The sequence below is a fragment of the Eleginops maclovinus genome, chromosome 15 (assembly GCF_036324505.1).
Source record: "Eleginops maclovinus isolate JMC-PN-2008 ecotype Puerto Natales chromosome 15, JC_Emac_rtc_rv5, whole genome shotgun sequence".
Lineage (NCBI taxonomy): Eukaryota > Metazoa > Chordata > Actinopteri > Perciformes > Eleginopidae > Eleginops > Eleginops maclovinus.
In genome coordinates, this window is record NC_086363.1 from 2,970,790 (window position 1) to 2,993,289 (window position 22,500).

The following is a 22,500-nucleotide window of genomic DNA, read 5'->3' on the forward strand; positions in this document are numbered from 1 at the left end:
TGTGTGTGTGAGAGAGAGCTGTATTTAATCCAGCAGCATATTCATTATTTAATATTACTCAGCAAAATGAGGTTCAACCCTGATGCAGTTTGCCACCAGACTGCTTAATTTCAATTGCTGCATACATGATATAATAACTGTATATATTGAAGTACAACGTGCACATATTTACTTTTATAAAGTAATATTCATATTTTATTTGATCTTTCACTGGAGATTTTACTTTAACTTCCTAGGTTTATATATTAAATATGAATATTTATTATATTTTATTAATCTTTTATTGGACATTTTACTTTCTTCTGTTCATATATGCATGTATTTATTGTGTTTTATTTTTATTGCACATTCTTAGTGTAACTCCTTAAGCTTATATACATATTTTTATCCTTTTTTAAAATTATTATAATTGTACTATTTAATTCTTAAATGGAGCAATAAACCCAATTTCCTCTGGGATAAAAACATATATAGTATTCTGATGATCATAATGATATATATGGCAATTTTACTGCATTGTTAATGTCTTTATTTTTATACTGTCTGCAGCTTAAACAGTGAATCTTTTTATCATGCATATTTCATTTGACTCTAACATTACAACAGCAACACAGAATAAACCCGGACGGTGTTTATTCGAGGTCTCTAGGAATAACTACAGAGCGATTTTAGACTGGGTTTTCCAACTGGGATGTGCACATTGTTCTCTTAGAGCCAGTACACACACCAGAAATTATTCATACCGATAACATAAACAGACACAGGCTTCCTCACACTCATTGTCTGTGTATCAGATAATGATTTACATCCTCAAAGGAACTATGAATTGGTCAGGTGTGTCAATATTTTCATGAATAACCTCCTCATGTAATCCAAACCACAGTACAGTACCCAGCTGCAATTTCATGGCAATGATTTGGCTACATAATAGCAGAGAATCAAACTGGAAATTTAGATTTTTACATTTACATAACAAACCACTGGGATGTTAGTACTCCAAAGTCAAATATGGTGAATAAAAACACATCGATAAGTCTGGAAGTTTGAGCTCGGTGAAGTATGGGATTTCACTCTGACTTACTCGGCACATCAGAAATAAGATTTAAATTAAGATAAAAGAACAGATCGCAGGACTTGTGATTTAAAGCGTGACAGACTGAGGTGCATCATATAACTACAGTATAATGTCCTCCTCTGTCCTCAATCCTTCCATCTGTAGCCCCTCTCCTCCTCTTCCTCCTCAGAGCAGATTAGACCATTCTCAAAAGAGATTAAGATAGATATCCAGAAGATGCCTTCTCTACGGCTGGTAAATAACCTTTGCCCTGTGTGTGTGTGTGTGTGTGTGTGTGTGTGTGTGTGTGTGTGTGTGTGTGTGTGTGTGTGTGTGTGTGTGTGTAAGGCACTTTGCTTGGGAACAGCAGAGATGGGGAACGGGGGAAAAGGATGCTGCTGGTGGGGAGGAGGGGGCTTGTTTTTCTCTTTTTGTCCCTCCAGCAAAGCCAATTTTTATCTCTAAGTGAATGGGATTTCCTGGGGATAGAAGATAGAAGCTGTCTGTCGCTCTGCCTGTGTGTGTGTGAGTGTGTGTGTGTGTGTATGCTGACCCGCTGTGTGAGGGGTCAGAGATGGGATTACTCTGGGCGGCTTTGTGTCAGTGAGCTTGTCGCCGTCTGTGAGAGAGCGTCTCTATCAGAGCCAGGTGTTGATAGAAAGCAGCGCCACAGGCTTTGTATCAGACAGAAATAAACATTGGAATTGTGGATTTTATTTCAGTGACATTGCAACTCTTTATCATTATTCTTATCATAAATTAAAATATATAATAACAGTGATCGTGGTTTGGATGTTTTAAGATGATTTGAACCAAACGAAGATTGTTTATTCGGTCTTCAGAAGGCGATTTAGAGATCAGGATATCTCTTTAGCTTCACAATACTTAATTCAAAATGTATTTTTACACATATTCAGCCAGTAATATGTCCTCATTTGTATAAAGCAGTAGTTGGTTTTGTGCTTTAGAGTAGATAACAGCCATACTTAAAATGGACGGATCCTTCCATTTATATACAACTCATTCTATTCATGAAGGGACATATTAGTTATACTGGTCACAGTGGTTCTGTACTTCTGTGCTTTATCAGGTCTTCTCGACCCCTCAGAGCACTTCACATACTACGAGTCATTTCCCCATTCACACCTCATTCATGCGGAGCAGCACCACTTGCTCTAGGGAAGCTAACCTTCACACACACTCACACACCTTCGGCCATCGGGAGCACCTCAGGGTTCAGTATTTTGCCCAAGGAACAGGAGGGGGGAATCTTTCATAACATCTACGTCCTTTATGTGGTTTTCGTTTTAGGAACATGGATCTAGAAAATACAGACACACTGACAGGTTTGTGAAAATAAATTCACCTGAGTGGCAGGTTTAACCGAACCCAAAGACACATAGAGGGACATGATTACAAAGGTTAGATACAAACACATGCATGAAACATGTATGACAACCACCACATTTCTACGTTTCCTGGATGCTTATAAGTCCATGTAAAGAAGATCTACCGTGTCATGCTTTGAGGTATTTTTATTCTCACAGGTCTCCAACTCTCACCCCGTCTGTGTGTGTCACATGTGTTTTGTGTTGTTGTCTACATTCAGTTCAAGCCGGGGATCATGGGGCGTCTTATGCCTGAATCATAGCACCATCAGTTCGCCTTGGATCAAAGTTTGTCTACTTTTACCTAAATCACAGTAAAATATACAAGTACTTCTTCCACCTCTGCATGTGCATCTGGATTTGGTGCATTCTGGCTCTGTCTAATCACAGTGTTACGGATTTAGAGGAGGGGGCAATTGAAGACAAAAGCACACATCAACATGTCAGACACTGGTTTCCAAACATCTGCCATTTGCTCGTGCTCTTGGTATTTTTCACTGAAGTTGAACGCAGGTTTTGTTCAGTCATAAATCATTATCATGTAGTCAGAGTCGTGCTTCCTGTAGGTATTTTTCACACCTCCATGTGGAGCCAGAGGTGGACACATAAAGATGGGAAGCAGAGCTATTATCAGTGGACTGTGGGTGTCCCATTAATCCGTTCACACGTGTGCTTTTTAGCCACGAGCTAACCTCAAACCCAAGCTAGAGAAAGCCCGTCGCTACCTTGAAGCTAGTTGTATTCATTATCCATTGACTCAGGGCTAGCATGAATTATGATGAATCACACGAAGCCCTGACAGCATGAATCAATTTGTTTGGACATTCATTTCACAGTAGGGATCCTAACCTTGTGTTTGGGGGGATAACTACTTCCTGAAGAGGAGGGTTTAATTCATGTGTGCATCACATGTTGGACATCATAACACTTGTTTTGCTGTGAGTGAATTCTCTAAAAGGCTTCCTCCAGTCCCTGTGAGAAAGTGAAGCCCTATAATGTGATGTTTTTTTTAAAACAAAAGCAGCTGTTCGATATAGCATCCTGTCAGCCGTATGGCGCATCATTGTGTACATCCCGACTGCCTGCGGTTTGCAAACGTCAGTGCGATAAGTGTTAAACTGTCAGGTGCAATCTGCTGCGTGTGCATTGATCTTCACTTACAGCGGCTCCTGTTCTGTTTAATGCCGCTCTTATGTAATGCTACACTACACTGGCCACTTTATTATTAGGTACACCTGTTCAACAAGACGACCTGCTGAAGTTCAAACACTTCTATAGAGCACCTTTGGGATGTGCTGGAAGGAGAGAGATGTGCAGCCGACAAATCTGTCAATGTGGATCAAAACCTCCCTGAGGAATGTTTCCAGGACCTTGTTGAGTGAATTGCACGAAGAATAAAGGCAGTTCTGAAGGCAAAAGGGGTCCAACCTGGTCCTAGCAAGGTGGATCTTAATAAAATCCCTAATTTTTTAGATATTTGAGGCCTCTGGTATCACTTATATGCGTTTAAATACCATTTTAAATGAAGTACTATGGAGATAAACAGTCATTCTAATCATATAATGCATTTGTTTTGTTCAGATCCTCTTAAAGAAATCACACCATGATGATTGAATCTATTTTTTACATTTTATAGAATATTATGTCAAAAAAATAGTTGCTAAATTATAGAAAATAGATATTTTTTCAGGAAATACAGACGTGTCCGTAAGCCAGCCTGCAAAATGGTCAATAACCTTTTTGTGTCGAGTTATTTAAAAGAACTTAATCATGTTTTCCTTGTTCCATCCCAAAACTCCTAAAATATGGGACATGGATGAAAACGTTAAAGGCAAAGCAACACATTAGAGCCTTTTGAGAAATTGACATTAAATATGGAGATGCAGACCTCAGCAATTACGTAGAGAATGCCCTAATCAAAGTGTAGTCGCACACGTCAGCATCGCAGCACCTGTATCCTTTAATGAGTCATTGGTGGGATTTCATCCTAATTACTTCTGAAAGCTTCCTAGCGAACTCCTCTCATCTGAAACAATATTCAGTGAGGTTATCATGAAGGCTGCGGAAGAAAGAGGAAGATGAATGCCTGCCTGATTGCAGATAACAGTGTGCTGAGCTCTGTGAATATAACTTTAATGGAGACCAATCAATTAGCAGGAAGGAATTGGCAAAGTGGCGCTGGAGTCGTAGAGCGAGCCAGGCCGCGCTGCATGCTCCGGCCGCCATCTGATTAATCACTGACCATAAAGAGGAAATGAATTAAGGCCTGGCAACAGGAACCTGAAGTTCAGCTAATTCCTGTTGTTTATGCCACAGAAAACACAGCGAACAACCAAACCGAGCCAAAACAAATCAGTCAATCTGCGCCGAGGTCCAATGGAAAGCGGGCGACTCTCCAGACGCCGTTTCAAGAACGCCGCAGATCTAAGAGACGTTCGCCAACGGGCAATCCCTATCTGGATGAATACTTTATCTATCCCGGGGGGGATTGGGTAAGATCAGTAACACAGTTTTGATGGCAATTGTTCACATTTCTTGCCCCATTTGATGTCTTTGGTCTATCGCATGTTGCATTGTTGGAGGAGCCTTATTTATTAACTTATATGTTGAACTTTATTACTCAGAAATCTCTGTGCTGGCCCCATCAGTAAGACTCATTTGTCCTGGCAGCTGTAGTAGTTTGCTTGCTGGTGTTATGTCAGGTCAAGTTAAACCCAAACCCTTTTCCATTAAAGTCATTACAAGCAATCAAGTCTACATTCAACAGAGACATATCCCTTTACAGCAGCTCGGCAAAAGAAGCAATGCCTGAAGAGGGAAATTAGTACTATAAAAGGAGCATTATGTTGGAAAATGACCACTCCAACCTAAAGAAAGCTGAACTGTATGTGCTTTGGCTGGACATCAGGAAGCATTGCTGTAGGGAACAATGACTGTGGGTTTGGCCCCTTTCTTACAGTGTGTAAAAGTAGTAGCTCTACAAAGGTATCCCAGGTTAGAGAGGGTTCATATTTGTTTTTAAATCCTTACTGGGACATGTCTAAACATCTCTTTATTTTCCTCATGCTGCCTGTTTACCACCTCTTTTCACCCTCTGTCTGAAACCAGACTGATTGGTCCCGCCCCTTAGCCTATCACGTACAAGGCGTTGGAGCGCTAGCCAATAGAAGCACAATTGTAGGATTTTAGCCTCTGTAGACCATTTACATGCACACCAAAGCATCGTGTGGGAGAGAAACGTTGGGATGTTATTCTTTACAGAGAGCTGTGTTCAGGATGGTGATGGATCAGCTGTTACAGAGGGATGACAGTGGTTGCAAAGAGTCAGGAGGAGAAATTGAAGCGTCACTCTCAGTCAGTCCTATTCCGACTCCGGCTCAAAGAGACCTCGTCCTTTTTGATGAAAAATTGATCAGTTAAAGTACGGCTGCTTCTGGCTGTATATGAACCTTACTCTGAGGCTTTTAACCACCTCAAGAAAGGGGAGGGTGATGTAAGGGAGGAAGGAAACGATGTATGGGAGGGATGAGCGAAATCCAGTTCCACTACTAATCAAAGACGAGTGCTTCAAGGAGGACAGAGAAAGAGATAGAAGAAAGTAAATATGAAGGACTAGCGCATGACAGAAGGTATTGTAAGGGAACATAAAGTAAAAGAAGGTATGGTTGATGTGTAAAATGAATTGGAAACATGTGAGGAGTACAATTAAAAACAATGAAAGGGAGGGAATTGAGAGAGGATGCTACATGCATAATAAATCTTCTTTTATTGTATATTTTTCTGCAGTAAACATGAAATCAACCTACCTTACTGTTATTTTTTAAATCAGAAGGTACCACACTTGCACAGTTTAATATAATTACCTTTAGATGTATTTCTTTTTACATATTTTTTGATATTTCTAGATAGTTTTCCGCATCATCCACAATTAAGTTGACCTTTTTATTTATGTTTTTACTCTTGAGCATCTCCTATATTTCCTTTGTGGATTATAAGGAAGCATTGTAACAACAACTCAGCAAAACATAAATTGATTTAGCATGCATACTGGCTATGTCGAGTATATTTGAACTTGTTTCCAGTGGGAACAACAGAATATTCCTATTTATTTCTATGAGACATTCAAATAATAAAAGGGAGGAAAAGAAAGGCAGATATTTCAGAGAGGTAGAAAATGTACAAATAGGAAGGAAAAAGCAAATGAAGAGAATCAAGGCATGAAGCAATATAACAAAATGTATAATCACAAAATAAGACCCTCAGGCATGTCTTCATGAAATGATTGTAATACGCTAAATTGGAATTAAAGTGTGAAGGAATCAAACCTGATCCTCGCTGTGAAGATCGACATTTAAAATAAGCTGTTATTCATTATAAAGAGGAGCTTTTCATCCTGCAGTGATTACAACGAGGGACAATGATTGCTTGATTGTGATGGAAACTAATCTCCAGCTCCTTTGGTTGTGTTCGACGGAGTAATCTGCTGATGGACGGATGAGTGTCCCAGATGCCTCGCTCATCCCTTTAGAACAATCCCGATTAAAGTGGAAATCCTGTCACTGCCAAACCAAAGCGGCGGATTCTTAGGCGTCTTACAGACCTCCTTTAGACACAACTGGAGTCATCTAAAGGGATTAGATGCAAACTAGATACATAAAGGAGCATGAACTGCATGATGCCTTTGTCTTTATATACACTTTTGGCATTTTCAAAGTGTTCGTCTTCTTCAAAGCTGCCGGATTCTTGCTACTTTGAGCTTGTATCTTCATGGTTTATCTCACTTATTATTGAAGCTAAATAGGATGTAATGTAATGTGATTTTTCAACGTGTCTTCTTGCTATCAGAAACAATAGCAAGGAGACACCTCAGCAGCAGCTTCCAGTTAAACTAGTTGATCCATTGATCCTTAACAAAAGCCATTCTTCAAGTGTGAACACCAGAGGGTAACTGATAGTTCAGCACATGAAAAGAAAGAGGCTGAATACTGAAAGAACAAACCATTTCAGGTGTATCTCTTATACCTGGAGTCAGACTACCTGTAAGATCAAGTGTCGTGAAGTTGTTGTACTAAAAAACCTAACGTCTATTTATTAAACCCAGGAAAACTGTCCTTTCATTGTTCGAAAAGATGTTGACATTTGATTCTATCACCATATCTCCCGGCCCTTTTAAGTAGGCCACTACTAAATATCTCCACAGAGACGTGACTACAACTTCTTCCAATCATATTTCATACTCTATATATAAGCCCAACTAATAGAGGAACTATGAAGTTGTCAAAGGATGAATCCATTTTCCATTCGGACAGCAGCTCTACAGAGAGGAAGTGAAGAGGCTGAATAGTTTCTGAGGTCACATCTAATCTGTTTCTCTATCCATCCAGCTCGTCTGTCTGTGGTCTCTTTGGGTTTTGAGGTGGAACATCTGAGCAGGTCAGGTACATCGTCATCTAACACACATTCCAAATGGGGAGTTACATAAAGCCTGACCAGTGTTCAATCAGTCCGTCAGTCTGCTAAATGTACCCGCAGTACAGATCCACTTTATCTGCGAGAGCTTTTTACCATGAGTGTGTTTCCACAAGCACCGGTTTAAGAGGTTAAGGTTTTGCATGTGGAAAACTGGAGTGTTCATATAAAAAAAAATGCTTTGAGTGCACATCCAGATTTTGTTTTACGGACCAAGGCCGAGGTTTACATGAATAAACAACATCAATTAAAAATAATATAGTATATACTGATCATAATGCACCAAAAATAACATGATTAAAGGATAAGTTTAATCAGTATGACAGATGTTATCACTGAAAGGATGTCCCAACATACACTGGAGCCTTAAATGATTAGTAGATTAAACAATTGGTGCAATAATGATCCGCAAATACTGAGGTTCCTTTCAAGGAGTATAGATCCAGCAGGGCTGCAGAAATTGTCGATGTTTTATAGCAATCACAAGAAGAAATAGAGTAATATCAACATACTGTGGTATCTGCAATATTTGATAAAAGGAAAATATCTCTATTAGGTATTTCTACATGATGCATGAATAATCTTTGTTGGGTATGGAGCTTCTTGAAGGAGGACATCATGACAGAAATCACTTCAAAATTGCAATTTCAGTCCAAGTAGTTGCAGTTTTTCCAAGTTGTATAACCCTTATTACACCACTTAGCTGAATACTCGATTCTGATTGGTCAATTCAGAACATGTGACACGTTAATACAGTAGAACACACGGCTGTCAAGGACTGTAATGACCGTTGCTAAGGACAATCAAGAAAGAGAAAGGCTAAGATGTTAAAAACGGACTTTATCCCTTACTTATAACCTGCTTCACTATTTATTTTCACTTGTTTGATTGTAAAACTGAATAACTTTGAGCTTTATGACCCATTGGATGTTCAAAACAACTTATTTGAAGTCATTGTTTGCTTTTGTACCCCCCAGAAACCCCCTCAGCTCGACACTAACACTCCTTCAGAGGCGGACCAGCAGCAGCCCTCAGTCATCCTGTCCTTCATCAGCCTACAGGACACCCATCAGATCAGACATCCACCCACCTCCGTCCATCCATCCATCCTCCAGGGCACCCTGACCTGCAGCTGCGACCTCTCAAGGCTGACATACAATGACAGAGGAACGGATGGTCTCTCATAAAGAAGCAATGGATACACAGTGATGATGAGTCACAGTCGGCCTCCAGTGTTTTGCAACTTATTAATTGGTTAATTGTTTTGTGGCTTTTCATATATATTGTTAACTTTTCTAGGAATCTGATTGGCTTGTTATGCAAATCATAATCTTGACTGCAAATGTACTAAATGTCTTTAAACCAGAGATAATACTCTTTATATGACCTCAAACAATAATGCTTATCCCTCCCTTTTTTGGTTTATAAATAGTGAATATTTCCATTTATTTGGGGTTTTTACTTTTTGTTGGACAAAGAACTACATTTAGACACACAGAGTTGGTAAAACTTGGAAATAGTATACAGAATAACAAGTGAATGTACATTTTTTGTTGTTTGTTGCATGCTTACTGACATTTAAGGCCCACTTTAAACACTTAATCCTCATTATTTGAGTTATAATGTTGTACATATTGACTGTAGTAATTACTTTAAATGATGGTTGAATTATGCTCTTTGGTTTTTAGTAAGTTATATAAAGACAGAAGAGGTGCTAGAGGCGCTAAACACCTTTAAAAGTGTTAAATAAATGATTAGAAATCTAAAAACGTTGCTTCGGTAAGTGTTCTGTAAGCAAAAATTACTGCTCTTGTGTTTTTACCACCAACTTCAAGCCAAAGTCCTTAAAAATCCAGCTTTTGACAAATACGGAAATATATTCCTGCAGATCTTCTGTGAGTTTAAGGCTAATGGATGTTGGAAAAAGTGTTTGCTATCAGAGAATCCCAGTCTGAATCCTCCTATCTCAGCCGCTAATAAAGAAGCACTTAGCCCCACAGCTCCGGCTCGCTCAGCGCTACAACGATGCTGCAGATTAGGATACTAGAACCTGTGTATAAAAGTACAGTTTACAGCCGGAGTGTCAACAGAAGAGCAGATAAAAGTCTCTCGGGTGATATCAGTAAAGAAACAGATATGAAGACGTTCCAAAAAAATACTTTGCAGGTATCAGGGTTTAGGATGGGATTCAAAAAGAGGTATTTGGTGAAGTCTTATCATACATTAAGGCACTGAGGAGTGTAATTAAAAGACAAAGTAGAGACGATATAAGGGAAAAGACGATCCCTGAATCGGGTGTAATACCCTGTTGATATTATGTCACAGCCTCTTGTTGCTAGGCAGATTTAGACACATATCGCAGGACTACGATATGTAACAAAATTGGAGTCCCTCTCTTTTCTCCACAGTCCTCCCGCCAAAGGTCTTTCAAGTACCACCTTTGTATTCCCTTTTAACTCAAAACAGGGAAAAAGGCAGACCCTCACTTTTAAATATCTAAGACACCTTGAAGACAACCTCCGATGTTCTTGCCAACATGCAAGGACGTTCCTGAGGGGGAAAACGAAAGAACCGAAGACCATTTATTTCATTTTATACTAAGATTAACATTGCAATATCCACAGCATGAAACAAAAGCTCAGAGGAACAACAAATCAGGATCTTTTCCAGCCGTCAACACTGATTGGTATTGGACTAAACGAGGAAACTCAAAAGATGATGTACTAGGCACTTCCTGAAGGGATATGAGCTGTTAAAAGCGGTATAACTAAAGATTTTCAGTGTATAAAAGCTCCCATTCAATGACTCAGTGTCAACAATCCATCATTTGTTGCTCATCAATCAGAGCAGAGATCTTCCCTCAAAGTTTCATGAGGAAACTCCACAGGAAGTGCTTTTCTTACCTCTTTCCCAGACAGGTAGTAGGCGGACAGCAGACCTCCAACGAACCGGATGTTCACCTCGAACACGGACACCTCTGCATTCTGTAGAAAAACAAATATGATGAGATGCTGAACACTTACAGGAGAGTACTGCTCATGAATACACATCTCTCCTCCTACTAACTGTGAGTCAGAGAGGCGAGAAATGTTCTGTTTCGCTTCAGGGAAACTACACTACAGTGAGGAGGGCTTTCCACCGCTCTGATAGTTATTTTTGGACTCAAACAGCAAATAATTGATGCAGAAAACATTCAACTCTTGGCTGCTTTAGTACGGCTTTATTCTAGCTTTGCTTCATCTGTAGAAATTGGGGACGTAGATCAAAATATGGGAATGTTGGTCGATCCAACACTTTGGTTCTGACACGAATATCTTGAGCACTGTTTGATAACGTCAGTCCAGTTTCGAGGTCTTTAGACTGACTTCCTGTCCTTCAAAACACTTGGTTTATAAAGCACTGAATGGTTAAGGACCAAGATGTATTTCTGATCTCGTGCTAAATTATGAGCCATCCCAGGGGAAGAGTCTCTAAACACGGAGAACCACCGTTCAGTTATTATACTCCAAACAAAACTCCCAGAAACGTGCAGGTCTGCAGCAGCTCTTACCTCTTTTAAATCCAGGCTAAAGACTTTACTAATTTGCCTCTGCTACCACTTAAATCAAATAACTATTCATATATTAAACTAACCTATTCTTTAGCTAACCTAGTAAAGTCTTTAGCCTGGATTTAAAAGAGGTAAGAGCTGCTGCAGTCCAGCAGTGGCTCAGTCAGTAGGGGCTTGGACTGGGAATCGTAGGGTCGCCGGTTCAAGTCCCCGAACAGACTTGAAAAAACATGGAAGGTGGACTGCTACTTGGAGAGGTCCCAGTTCACCTCCTAGGCCCTGCTGTGGTGCCCTTGAGCAAGGCACCGGACACCTCCAATCCCCCCTCCCCATTGCTCCCCGGGCGCTGCACAATAGCTGCCCACTGCTCCTAGCACTAGGATGGGTTAAATGCAGAGGACCAATTTCACTGTGTGTGCTCTGCTGTGTGCATGTATGTGACAATAAAGAGGGTTTCATCCTCCCATTCTTATTTTAGTTATTACCCATCTAATAAGTTTTTTGGCATGTTTTATTTGTTTTTTTTTGGCTTTTTAATGACTATTCTTAAACATATCGGTGATTTCATTATATATTATAAGCGCTTTGAGTTGCCTCGTGTTGAAAGGTACAACATGAATGCACTTGTCTTGCCTTACTGTCATTATATTTACATTCATGGTCCCAAATGTTGGTTTGTCTGATACTATTTATGATCATTTACTTGCAAAAAAACATCCCCATCAGCCCCAGCTAAACGTTGTCTTCAATGCTAACTAGCCAATTCAAAATGCTACAAAAGAAAAGCAACATGATTTTGAAAAGGTAAACATTGGATCTGCTTACCATTAGCATGATAGCATTGTATTTATGAGCATTTTGGCATGCTGTAGTATTTTATAACGCCTAAATACAATCTTTAAAAAGCTCCGAGCATGGCTGCAAAAAGGTTGTGCCAAACTTTGGATTATAAACAGATGTTTCAACTATTAAATGGGAACTCTTCTTCCAGTCTGTCACACAGCGTTGGAGAGCTAAAGTTAAAGAATAAATCCTTAGAAACCAAACACTTCCCAATAGCGTGCCGCATCTAAAAATACAATGCCTCTATTTCCAGATGGTTTTTGGCAGAGGGAATGTGACAAATAATAACAAAACATGTAACTTTTGCAAAAGCCATTTGTCTCTCAGCAGCAGAACAATGGAGCCTCCTCTGCCTCGCTGCGCTTCTCTCCTCGCGTCTTTATGATCACATTCCTGAGTCAGAGGAAGTTTCCGTGCCTGACTGACAGCTCTCATAAGTCACTGCTGTCGACCGCAGACAGGACAATAGAGTGGAAAAAACAAATTACATGCTAGACAAAATGCGTCTTGTCCCCCAAAAACAAGTCTGGATGACGGATTGAGAAGTTAGATGGTGTTGCTAATTCTGCCTCATTAAAACGTCGTTATTTCCTCCACAACCCACAGGCAGCTGGGACGTAAAAGGACGATATTTCCAGCTCCTACCGGCTGTCAATTAGAAGTTGCTAGACAATTAACACAGCAAAAATATGGTTCTTTATAATAAGCGGTTGCTGCAACCATCACCACTTCATACAGTTGGAAAAGGACTCTGCAGCTTTATCTCATTCCTGCAAGAGGGCTTTACAAAGTTGGCATGCGTAACGTCAAGTCTCCTGATGTTGCAACATTAAATCCATTCACAGAGCCAAAGAAACTGACTAAGCACGGCCATATCTCCTGTCTTGGAACTAATTACCTCCTGCATCAATTAGATAATGGCCTGAGAACTCATCGGATGATCTGTGTTTGTCAATGGCTAGTTTGAACAAGAGTCCCTATTCTGTTTACCAGTTATAAAGGTTTTAGTGCATGTAAATGGTCTGCAAAGGCTAAAATCCCAACGTTTCTCTCCCTTACTCCCCTAACATCTCTCTGTAATACCTGCACTTTTTCATTGGCTAGTGCTCCAACCCATGATAAGCTACAGAGCCAACTATCCAATCAGAGCAGACTGGGCTCTGGTTTCAGAGGTGCTGCAGCTCAGGCAGAATGAGAAAAAGAAAGAGCTTGTTGAACATTAAAGCATGGAGACATGACAGTAGAGGCATGAAATATGAATAGGAATCTGAAAATGAGCATCATTTGTCCTCTTTAAGTGTCCCGGGACAACCTGTATTTGATGTATTAGAGCGTAAAATGTGGAAAACATCCAACTGTAGTTTTCTTTATAAAGGAAATGTTGAGTTTCCTTTTCCCCTCCATCACCCTCCTTATAGATTTTGACTGTAATTTTAGTTTGAGAGCATTTTGTCTGACACAGGACGTCTCTGGAGGGGTATAAACTCTGTACCTCTTTGCTTTCTCTTTAAATAGAATTAAAAGTGCTGCTTGTGTAGAAATAAATGGCAGCGTGAACTGTGTCGCTCCTGCAGCGGGACTCAGAGGTGTTGGAGCTACAATCATTTTACTGTCAGGTTTGAAATGAAAAGAAAACAATCTTTCACTTCAGAGGAACAGAGAGTGTAGTGACTGCTTTTACACGAAAGGTGTGCAGTTTAAAGGATAAGTACCTTGTTGCTCTGGCAGGGATCAGATAGAAGAAGTGATTAGCTATAGCGTTAGCAACTAAAGCTAATCGGGCCGAACTCCTCCTCGTTATCGAAGCCTACAAATCAGCTTTAAAATCACACTGATTTGTATTTGTATGAATTATTATAGCTTATTGTGTAATTACATACCTACAACTATATTGTGAGCATGTATTATCATGTTCTAATTTTGTCTTTTTATCTGATCCTTTAGTTTTATTTTCGAAAAATGTTTAAATAACAATTAAAAAAAAAAATGAAACAAGATTTTTTTTTTCAAGATGAAAAAATAAATAAGAAATAAATACAAAAATTAAAATAACTATGTGCAAGAATAATAGTTCTAAAAAATATTGCAGATTAAATATCACTAGCTAAATACCTTTTGCTCATCAGGAACTGCTTTGAGGTGCAGGATGAATTCACTAAAATGTCATATTTATTTTACCGTAATGGTTTTACAATGACCTCCTTGGCCAGCAGCTCTCTCTCTATCTTTTATTCCTGTGTGAACCATTAAGTATGTGGTGAACAGGTGGCATTACAACCATTACTTTATACCCCACAGTGTTCCTAAGAAGATAACCATCTACAGCATTTTATAACAAGCACAGAAATCTGCCCTTCAGACGGTGTTGACTTCAGCTCAGAGACAGTCCTCTGACGCAGACACGTTGCAGAAAGACATCAAGAATATTTGCATTTCCTCCTTCTCTCCATCTGTTACTCTATGTCTTCTTGGCAAAGCGTCCAAGTCTCAAACCATCTCCCCTTGTTTGTTTAGTAAACATGAGTAATTCTCCATCTCTTTTTATACATTTGTCTTCGCTAATGTTCAACAATGTATGTATTCTTTCTCTGTCTGACACACTCTATTTTACCAAGTTTCAGAAGTCCTGACGTCTCATTTGAATGCATAGTTTCTGAATAATGTGCATTTCTTCATGGATTGACCATTTTTTGATACATTTACAGTGTTATACGGCACTTAGACTGGGTTTATGATTTAAAAAAGACATGAAAATCCCACTTTTTACCGTATGGGACCTTTAGAGAGTCCTAAAAGTTCTGGCTCAATGGCAGCATTTACTGCTTTTAAATCCCCTCTCAGATTTAAAGACTTTCCTGGATCACTTCCTTCGAGTCGCAAAATGTTATTACCAAAAAGCTCAAGGTACCCCAGGCACAAAAATGCTTTCCTGCAGGGAGAAGCAGTCACAGGGCAAACCAGTAGACCAAATGTAAAGGAATTCCCATGCACACACGTACAGACACTTAAAAAGCTAATCATGCATGTTGTTGACTCCAATACTGAAGTAAATCTCACAAAGCAACATCCTAGTTTTTCAGTGTGACCGGGAGCTCTGATTTCTACACCACATTGTCCTATACCTCCCTACCATGTCACTCATACTGCTGTCAGATGCTATCAAATCCTCTTTATCCAAGAAACACCTCCAGGTAAGTGAGACGAAATGTCTAAACGTATCAAGACACTTCTTTAGTAACGTTAGGAAACCTAAACAGACCTTGCCTTCCCATGGTGCTTCACAGTAACCGCCTCGTCATTATTAAGCACTTATTCTAAAGCTAATCGCTAAGTGTCAACATTATTCCACAGCAGCGAGTGAACACAGCACATCAGAAAACAACGGACCTCCTGCAGTGACGGTGCTGTTTGAGTGACGGGGAGGGGGGGCTGGGAAAATGCAGGTGTGGAAGCCTACGCATCCACAGATTAGCATGCAGAACAGTAAGGATGATTACCGCTCGTCCTATACGTAAACATTATACAAGATCTGTAATGTTCGCAGTCACAACGACACTTAGAGACATTGTTTTCTTCTTAACGAGGAGATCATAACGACAACGCTTCTACAGTTAAAGCACACTTTAAAGGGAAGAGGGGGAGTGTGTGTGTGTGTGTGTGTGTGTGTGTGTGTGTGTGTGTGTGTGTTTTTGCAGATATATCTACACTGATTCTACATCGTACATGCTAGATTTTCCCCCAGGATTTCTAACTCTTCAGTGTAATATTTTGCACGCTTAGCCACTCAGAAAAAGGAAGTTAATGGCTTACTATTTTGCCATACGCGTGAAATAAAAAATGTCATGGAATCAAAACTGGAAAACAATCTTAAACTAGAACGCACACTTATATCAAACACCGGAAGAGTTCCATCTTACTTAAGGGCGTAGTGATCCATTACCAGCAGAGCCCATTAGAGGCTGCAGGAATTGTTCCTCACAATGTAATCCAGCAGGCATCGGAGAATTATATGAGGTTTCCCGTTACGTCATTAAGGACACATTAAGCACATACAATATTAAACACAGCTATCTTCAGCTCATTATGTACATCATATCATTTCCCAACTATACAAATCACATTGCGTTTATAATTCTTTATGAGCAAGTTTTGAAAATATCGGATTAAAGTTAATTGAAGTTTAAAATGTGATTTATAATTTTGTGACTCGTTTTTTTAAAAAGGGGAACGGATAAGTGAGGCAACATAAAGGCCCCCATCCAACTACTGATCACACACACACGCACACACACACACACACACACACACACACACACACACGCACACGCACACGCACACACACACACACACACACACAATCAATATTCAATCCCAGATCTCATAAAGGGCCCTTTAATGATCATTTTCAGCTTCTTTTTTGTATTTTCTTCCTCTCCTGGGACATGTCTCCATGCTTTAATGTTCAGAAAGCTCTTTATTTTTCTCATACTGCCTGTGCTGCAGCTCCTCTTTTCACCCTCTGTCTGAAACAAGAGCCCAGTCTGCTCTGATTGGTTAGCTGGCTGACTGTTGTGATTGATCAACCAGCTTAGAGATGTTCCTCCCCCTAAGCCTATCCCGACAATGTGTTGGAGCGCTAGCCAACAGAAGCGCAAGTGTTACGTAGTGATGTCACTGTGTTAACTATGTATGTTTGATTCTTTACTAAACGCTTTTGCTCATTCCTGAAATCATCTCTAAAGTCTGATATTTTTTCTTGCCATTAAAGTCCAAATAAATCCGCTAACAAGTCTTTCAGGCTTCGTCTAAAAAATTGGCATGAAGTTTCCAAGGTGAGCACGAATTTCCTCCATTTTTATTAGCTTTAAATAAATAGTTTATGGGCCTTTGGAGTCATGCGTAGAAGCATACGTCCTTGGCAAGGAGCTTTGAAACGGTTCAAGAGTTTACTCAGAGTTTTAATGAGAAAGCTGTGCAGGTGCTGTCTTTGGTGACGGCACGATGCAACACTGGTCACGTTCACTTTGACGCAGCTTGGTTACACACACGGCAGACAACAGATTATATATAGACGCTTCGACAGAGATGTGTCACTTTCACTTTAACAGGCTACTGTTGCATCATGTTGTAATCGACGTTAAACACCGTGCCCCGCTTTCTCTGATCAAACGTTTATGGCTGGAACTCAGACGCGTGGCGATCTGTGTTTGGGATTTATGCCAAACTACTGGTATGATATGTTGCGTTCAAATGCTGCTGGGAAATCAAGAAACTCAGGATGTTTACTGGGGAAAAGCAACCTTTGACAAACTATATATACTAAAAACAAACTATTGAAACTGTAGCTGCTTAAGTATTTGTTCTATATCACCTCTTGTCTTGAACTACATTGTGACAAGTCTTGCATACGTCAACACTTAAAGGTCTTTCAAGGATCCTCTCTACCACTGACGTCAGTGAGTCTATTCTATAGTTATAGCTCGTGGAAGAGACTCGCGGCTTCTGTGAAATCAATGTAGTTGATCATCACAATGACACACACACGCACACACACACACACACACACACTTCCTTACCACATTGAAGTCAAGGTTCTTCTCCACCCAGTCCGTAGCAGCGTCAAACTCTTCAAACATTTCCATCATGTAGAGAGTATCCAGAGCGTCCACTATCGTCGCTCCCTTTATACTTCCTGTAAGAGACACAGGTGGAAGGATCAGAAATACATCTCTAGATACACAATAGTGAAGGTTGTCTTAAATGGAGGCTAAAAATGCTGGTGTAACTTTTCAAGATGAGCAAAAACCACCACTACTTTAATAAGTCTGAATGACAGAGTGTTAGCAGCAGCCTCATTAATTAAAAAGGCAAAAAAACAGCAGAAATTGAGAGATTTTAGAAGGTGGAATGAATTATCATCTCGACAGATGGCGAGAGGCAGCGATTATTGGCACTCATGAGTCTTCGAGAGTATTTGCTAATCTCTAGATATTAGCCGAGGACACATAAAAAAACATCATCCCAGCACCATCATTCATAAAAACCCTTAACAAACCCAACAATACCACCACACCTCAGCTCGTGTATGAGCCGGGAGGCGGGATAAATCATTCAGCGTGCAGCACGAGGCCTCAGGAACATATTTATTCCTAACGTACACAAGATTCCTGAGCTGACCACTTAGAGGAGAGACAGGAAAGCCAACAACACACTTTTAATGGACGATGGGGTGGTGAGGAAAGAGAAACATCAATACAGCAGCAAAGGCACAACAAAGACGTGAATTCAATGTGGAAGATGTGAGCCAGGAATCTGCAGGTTTGGTATTGTGTTAAGTTGTGGGGTTATCTCCCTCTGTGGGAGGAAGCTAAGGCAGCTAAAAGCTTTCCATTAGACACAATGCTGAGTCATCAGCTGCACAGAGACACATCAGGAGATCCACTGTGCTCACTCTTTAAAAAACTGTGAAACTGTGTTTTGATTCTTGAAGCGGATTTTGGTAACAAAGCAATAGATGCAAATACTGTACAAAAATGATAATATAAAATATTCATTCATCCTTAAATTCCCCTGGATTTAACTGGTGTTTAGCCTCAAAGACAACGCTGAACCTCAAATGAAAACCTGGACATTAACAGGAGAAGATTAAACCCATTTGTCAATTTGTGTGGCAGATACAGAGCCCAAACACTCATTAGCCTAGCTTAGCATAAAGACTCACAATAAGCGACTTATTCAGAGTAATTCATCAACATTTATGAGAGTATAGACATGTCTATTGCATCTTTGAAGAAGCCTTTTACTACTTTTGGGTCTTTTTTCAGCACCTCTAATGTGTTATATAGGTTTTGGTGCTTGTAAATGGTCTGCAAAGGCTAAAATTCCTGTGTTCCTCTCCCAGAAACTCCTTCGGACTCCTTTGTTTACTTCTGTAACATAGTCACTTTGTAACACGTGCACTTCTATTGGCTAGCACTCCAACACATTGTGCGTGATAGGCTAAGGGGCGGGACATCTCTAAGCGGTTGACCAATAAGAACAGAGCAGAGCAGACTGGGCATAGAAGTTCTATTGATTGTCTTTGGTTTGTGGATAGCTACCGATAGATAACGGGGATTGTGATATAATATAATGTCTATTTTTAAAATAATTTTACACTTCCTTTTTTCCAGAAATCAAGCTTTAAGTTTCCCAGCAGTGAGGCTCACAGGGGTCCAATCTAAAAGCTGATGGTGTCATTGTTTTATAGCTATCATTATTGTGCAATCAACACTTATTCTACAGTAAAACAAAAGTGAAAAAATGAAGTGTTTCAAGGGTTGATGCTATAAGCTCAACATGTGATTCACTCTTCACTTCCTTATTCATATCATGTGTCAAATATCTGCACCACTTTCATATCAGGAAGTGTGCTGCTGGAGCCAGAAGGCCATTAGTATTGCGCAATAAGAGTGTAATCAATCAGAAACGGAGTCGACATTAAACTTGTATCATTTGTCCTGCCTGAAGAGAGAGAGCGAGCGAGCGAGCGTGTGACGGAGGTGTCAGCAGATCCAGTTACCGCTGTCGTGTCTCGTCCTTCCTGTTTTCCATCCATCTCACATTATCACCTGCTCTGACGCCTCCAGAGTGACAAAGAGAGGACAGGAAACTTCTCACCAGTCTATTGTCTTGTCACCGCGGTTCCTTCCCACTCACTGCTCACCCTGTGTCTCAATGTGTGTGTGTTGTACAGATGGTCAAAGAGTGACCAGAATAACAACGCTTCAATTATAGAAATAGATGTTATTGGAAAAAAGGAACAGCTTTTATACAGTTTCCTGCCTTTTCTCCTTCTGTAAAGGATGTCTTGCTGATTTGAAGTATTGGTGACTCCTTTAGAATTGATTTAACAACTACACTGCCTGGCCAAAAAAAGATCACACACTCTAATATTCGTTGGACCGCCTTTAGCTTTCATTTTCGCTGTGGCATCGTTTCCACAAGCTTCTGCAACGTCACAACATTTATTTCTGTCTTGCGTTAATTTTTCACCAAGATCTTGTACTGATGACGGGAGATTCAGACCACTGCGCAAAGTCTTCTCCAGCTCATCCCAAAGATTCTCAATCTGGTTCAGGTCTGGACTCTGTGGGGGCCAATCCATGTGTGGAAATGATGTCTCATGCTCCCTGAACCACTCTTTCACAATCTGAGCCCGATGGATCCTGGCATTGTCCTCTTGGAACATGCCCGTGCCATCAGGGAAGAAGAAATCCATTGATGGAATAACCTGGTCCTTCAGTATATTCAGGGAGTCAGCTGACCTCATTCTTTGGGCACATTGCTGAACCTAGACCAGACCAACTGCAGCAACCCCAGATCACTGGCACTGCCCCCACAGGCTGGTGACCTTTCTTTTGGCCGGGCAGTCTATTTTACTGGTTTATAAAGCTCTTACTGGTTTGGCACCCACGTCTCCCACCGAATCACCCCGTGTTATGCCCCCGGACGAGCCCTGACATCTTTTTAAATTAGCGACACCCTCCTTTTTAAAATGGAGATTATTATTTACTTTTTAATATACAATTTTATATTGATTTATTTATTTTAAAGGTTTTAACTTATATTATTTAACTGTTTTATTAGGGAAATATCCTTTTAACCTCTACTACAATCATCATTAAGTTTACATTATTATTATTATTATTATTATTATTATTATTATTATTATTATATTTTATTGTTATTAATATTATTATTATTATTATTATTATTATTATTATTATTATGAGAAAGGATATATTTTTGACACCAAGACACTGATTTGCATTTTTCAAGCTCAATTCAACTAACATCTGCCACAGTTCCTGAATACTTCTATATTCTTTGAAAACAATATCATGTTCTCTTCATTAATCCTCAAGAGTGATTGAAGAGGTATCAGTAGAGGTTAAATCAGAGTCAGAATCCGGCCTGTCATATTGGAATTTGTCTCGGTGTTATGGTGCATAAATCGGAGCCGTGATAAAAAACTATTTGAAGATAATTATAATAACGTTAAAAATATAGCAATATTTACATAGAATATGGTTGGAATTACATTAAAATTGGAATAAATGTGTGCATTTACAATGTGCAATGTGCAGAACTGACAGTATTATAATGAAAAACCAGTTTATATTTCATGCCTTAATGTAATGCATAGAGTCTTTAGGGGTCGGACACTATCTTGATACAACAGGTTTTTACTGCTATTGAAGATTGATAGCAACGGTTGTTCTAACTGTAGCATGTTACAAAGTAAAACATGCTCATTTTGTAGTGCAAAGCTAACCCGACGCAAAGGTAATTGTGAGGAAAGACAATTGTTAGCTGGCTTACAAGGACATCTATCTTTTCCTAAAGTACAAAGCTGGCTAAAGAGAAGTTATCGAAGGCTAGCATTTACTTCGGGATGGTTTAAAGCGTATTTCTAGTGACTGAGACAGCTTGTTCAGGGTCATGCTGTCAGAGAGGAATCAAGCAATGTGCTAAGATCTGCTTGTTACCAGACCAAGGATGGGTGTGAGCGTCCAGATGGGAGGACGAGACAAACGGAGACAGCATCACATCGAGGTCCGCGAGGTCGCGAGAGCAAAGTCCGATGATCTCGGAGATGATGAGCGTAGTCCGCCGAGGAGTTTGTTTCTATTTAGAAGCATGGAGAGTTAGCAGATGGCTCAGCAGCGTCTCTTGAGGCCTCTATGAAACACGAGTGTGAGCAGAGGAGGAGGAGGAGGAGGGGGAAGAGGAGCTAAAGAAAGAGCAGTAGTGGACAGGCCTTGTGAAATGTACTGTAGGTGGTTGGCTTGCCGCAGAGAGGGAAATCTTACATTGAAACAGTGTTATCTCCAACAGCTAAGCTTCTGTTGCCACCAGTGTTTCTGTTCCATCCATCCTTCCTCGGATACTTCTCATATCTTTTCATTAATCCTAGTGTTGCGCGTCAGAGGTGAAGCTTGTGAACGCTCACATGGCGAAGGCGAAAACAAAGCTTGTACGATGCTCGCCCTCTCCGACAAAACCTATACACTTTGGGGAAAGACGAAAGGACGGAGGGATGAAAAATGAGAGAGCCGGCGTCCTCTGAAGACAAGAAGAATCATTACCTTCCTGCTCCCTGACAGAGAATGAGGACAGATGGGAGAGGGATGGCAGAAAGAAAAGGGAGACTG

The 22,500-nt window shown here is 40.1% G+C and overlaps 1 protein-coding gene across 1 annotated transcript in view; it reads right to left on the reverse strand.

Moving 5' to 3' along the window:
* Positions 1–22,500, reverse strand: part of man1a1 (mannosidase, alpha, class 1A, member 1) — a 126,826-nt gene that overhangs the window by 53,663 nt on the left and 50,663 nt on the right. The window contains exons 3-4 of the mRNA XM_063901783.1: positions 17,881–17,996; positions 10,815–10,895 (exon numbers count right to left, since the gene is read on the reverse strand). Of these exons, the coding sequence (XP_063757853.1) occupies positions 10,815–10,895; positions 17,881–17,996 (197 nt within the window). The remainder of the gene's footprint in view (positions 1–10,814; positions 10,896–17,880; positions 17,997–22,500) is intronic.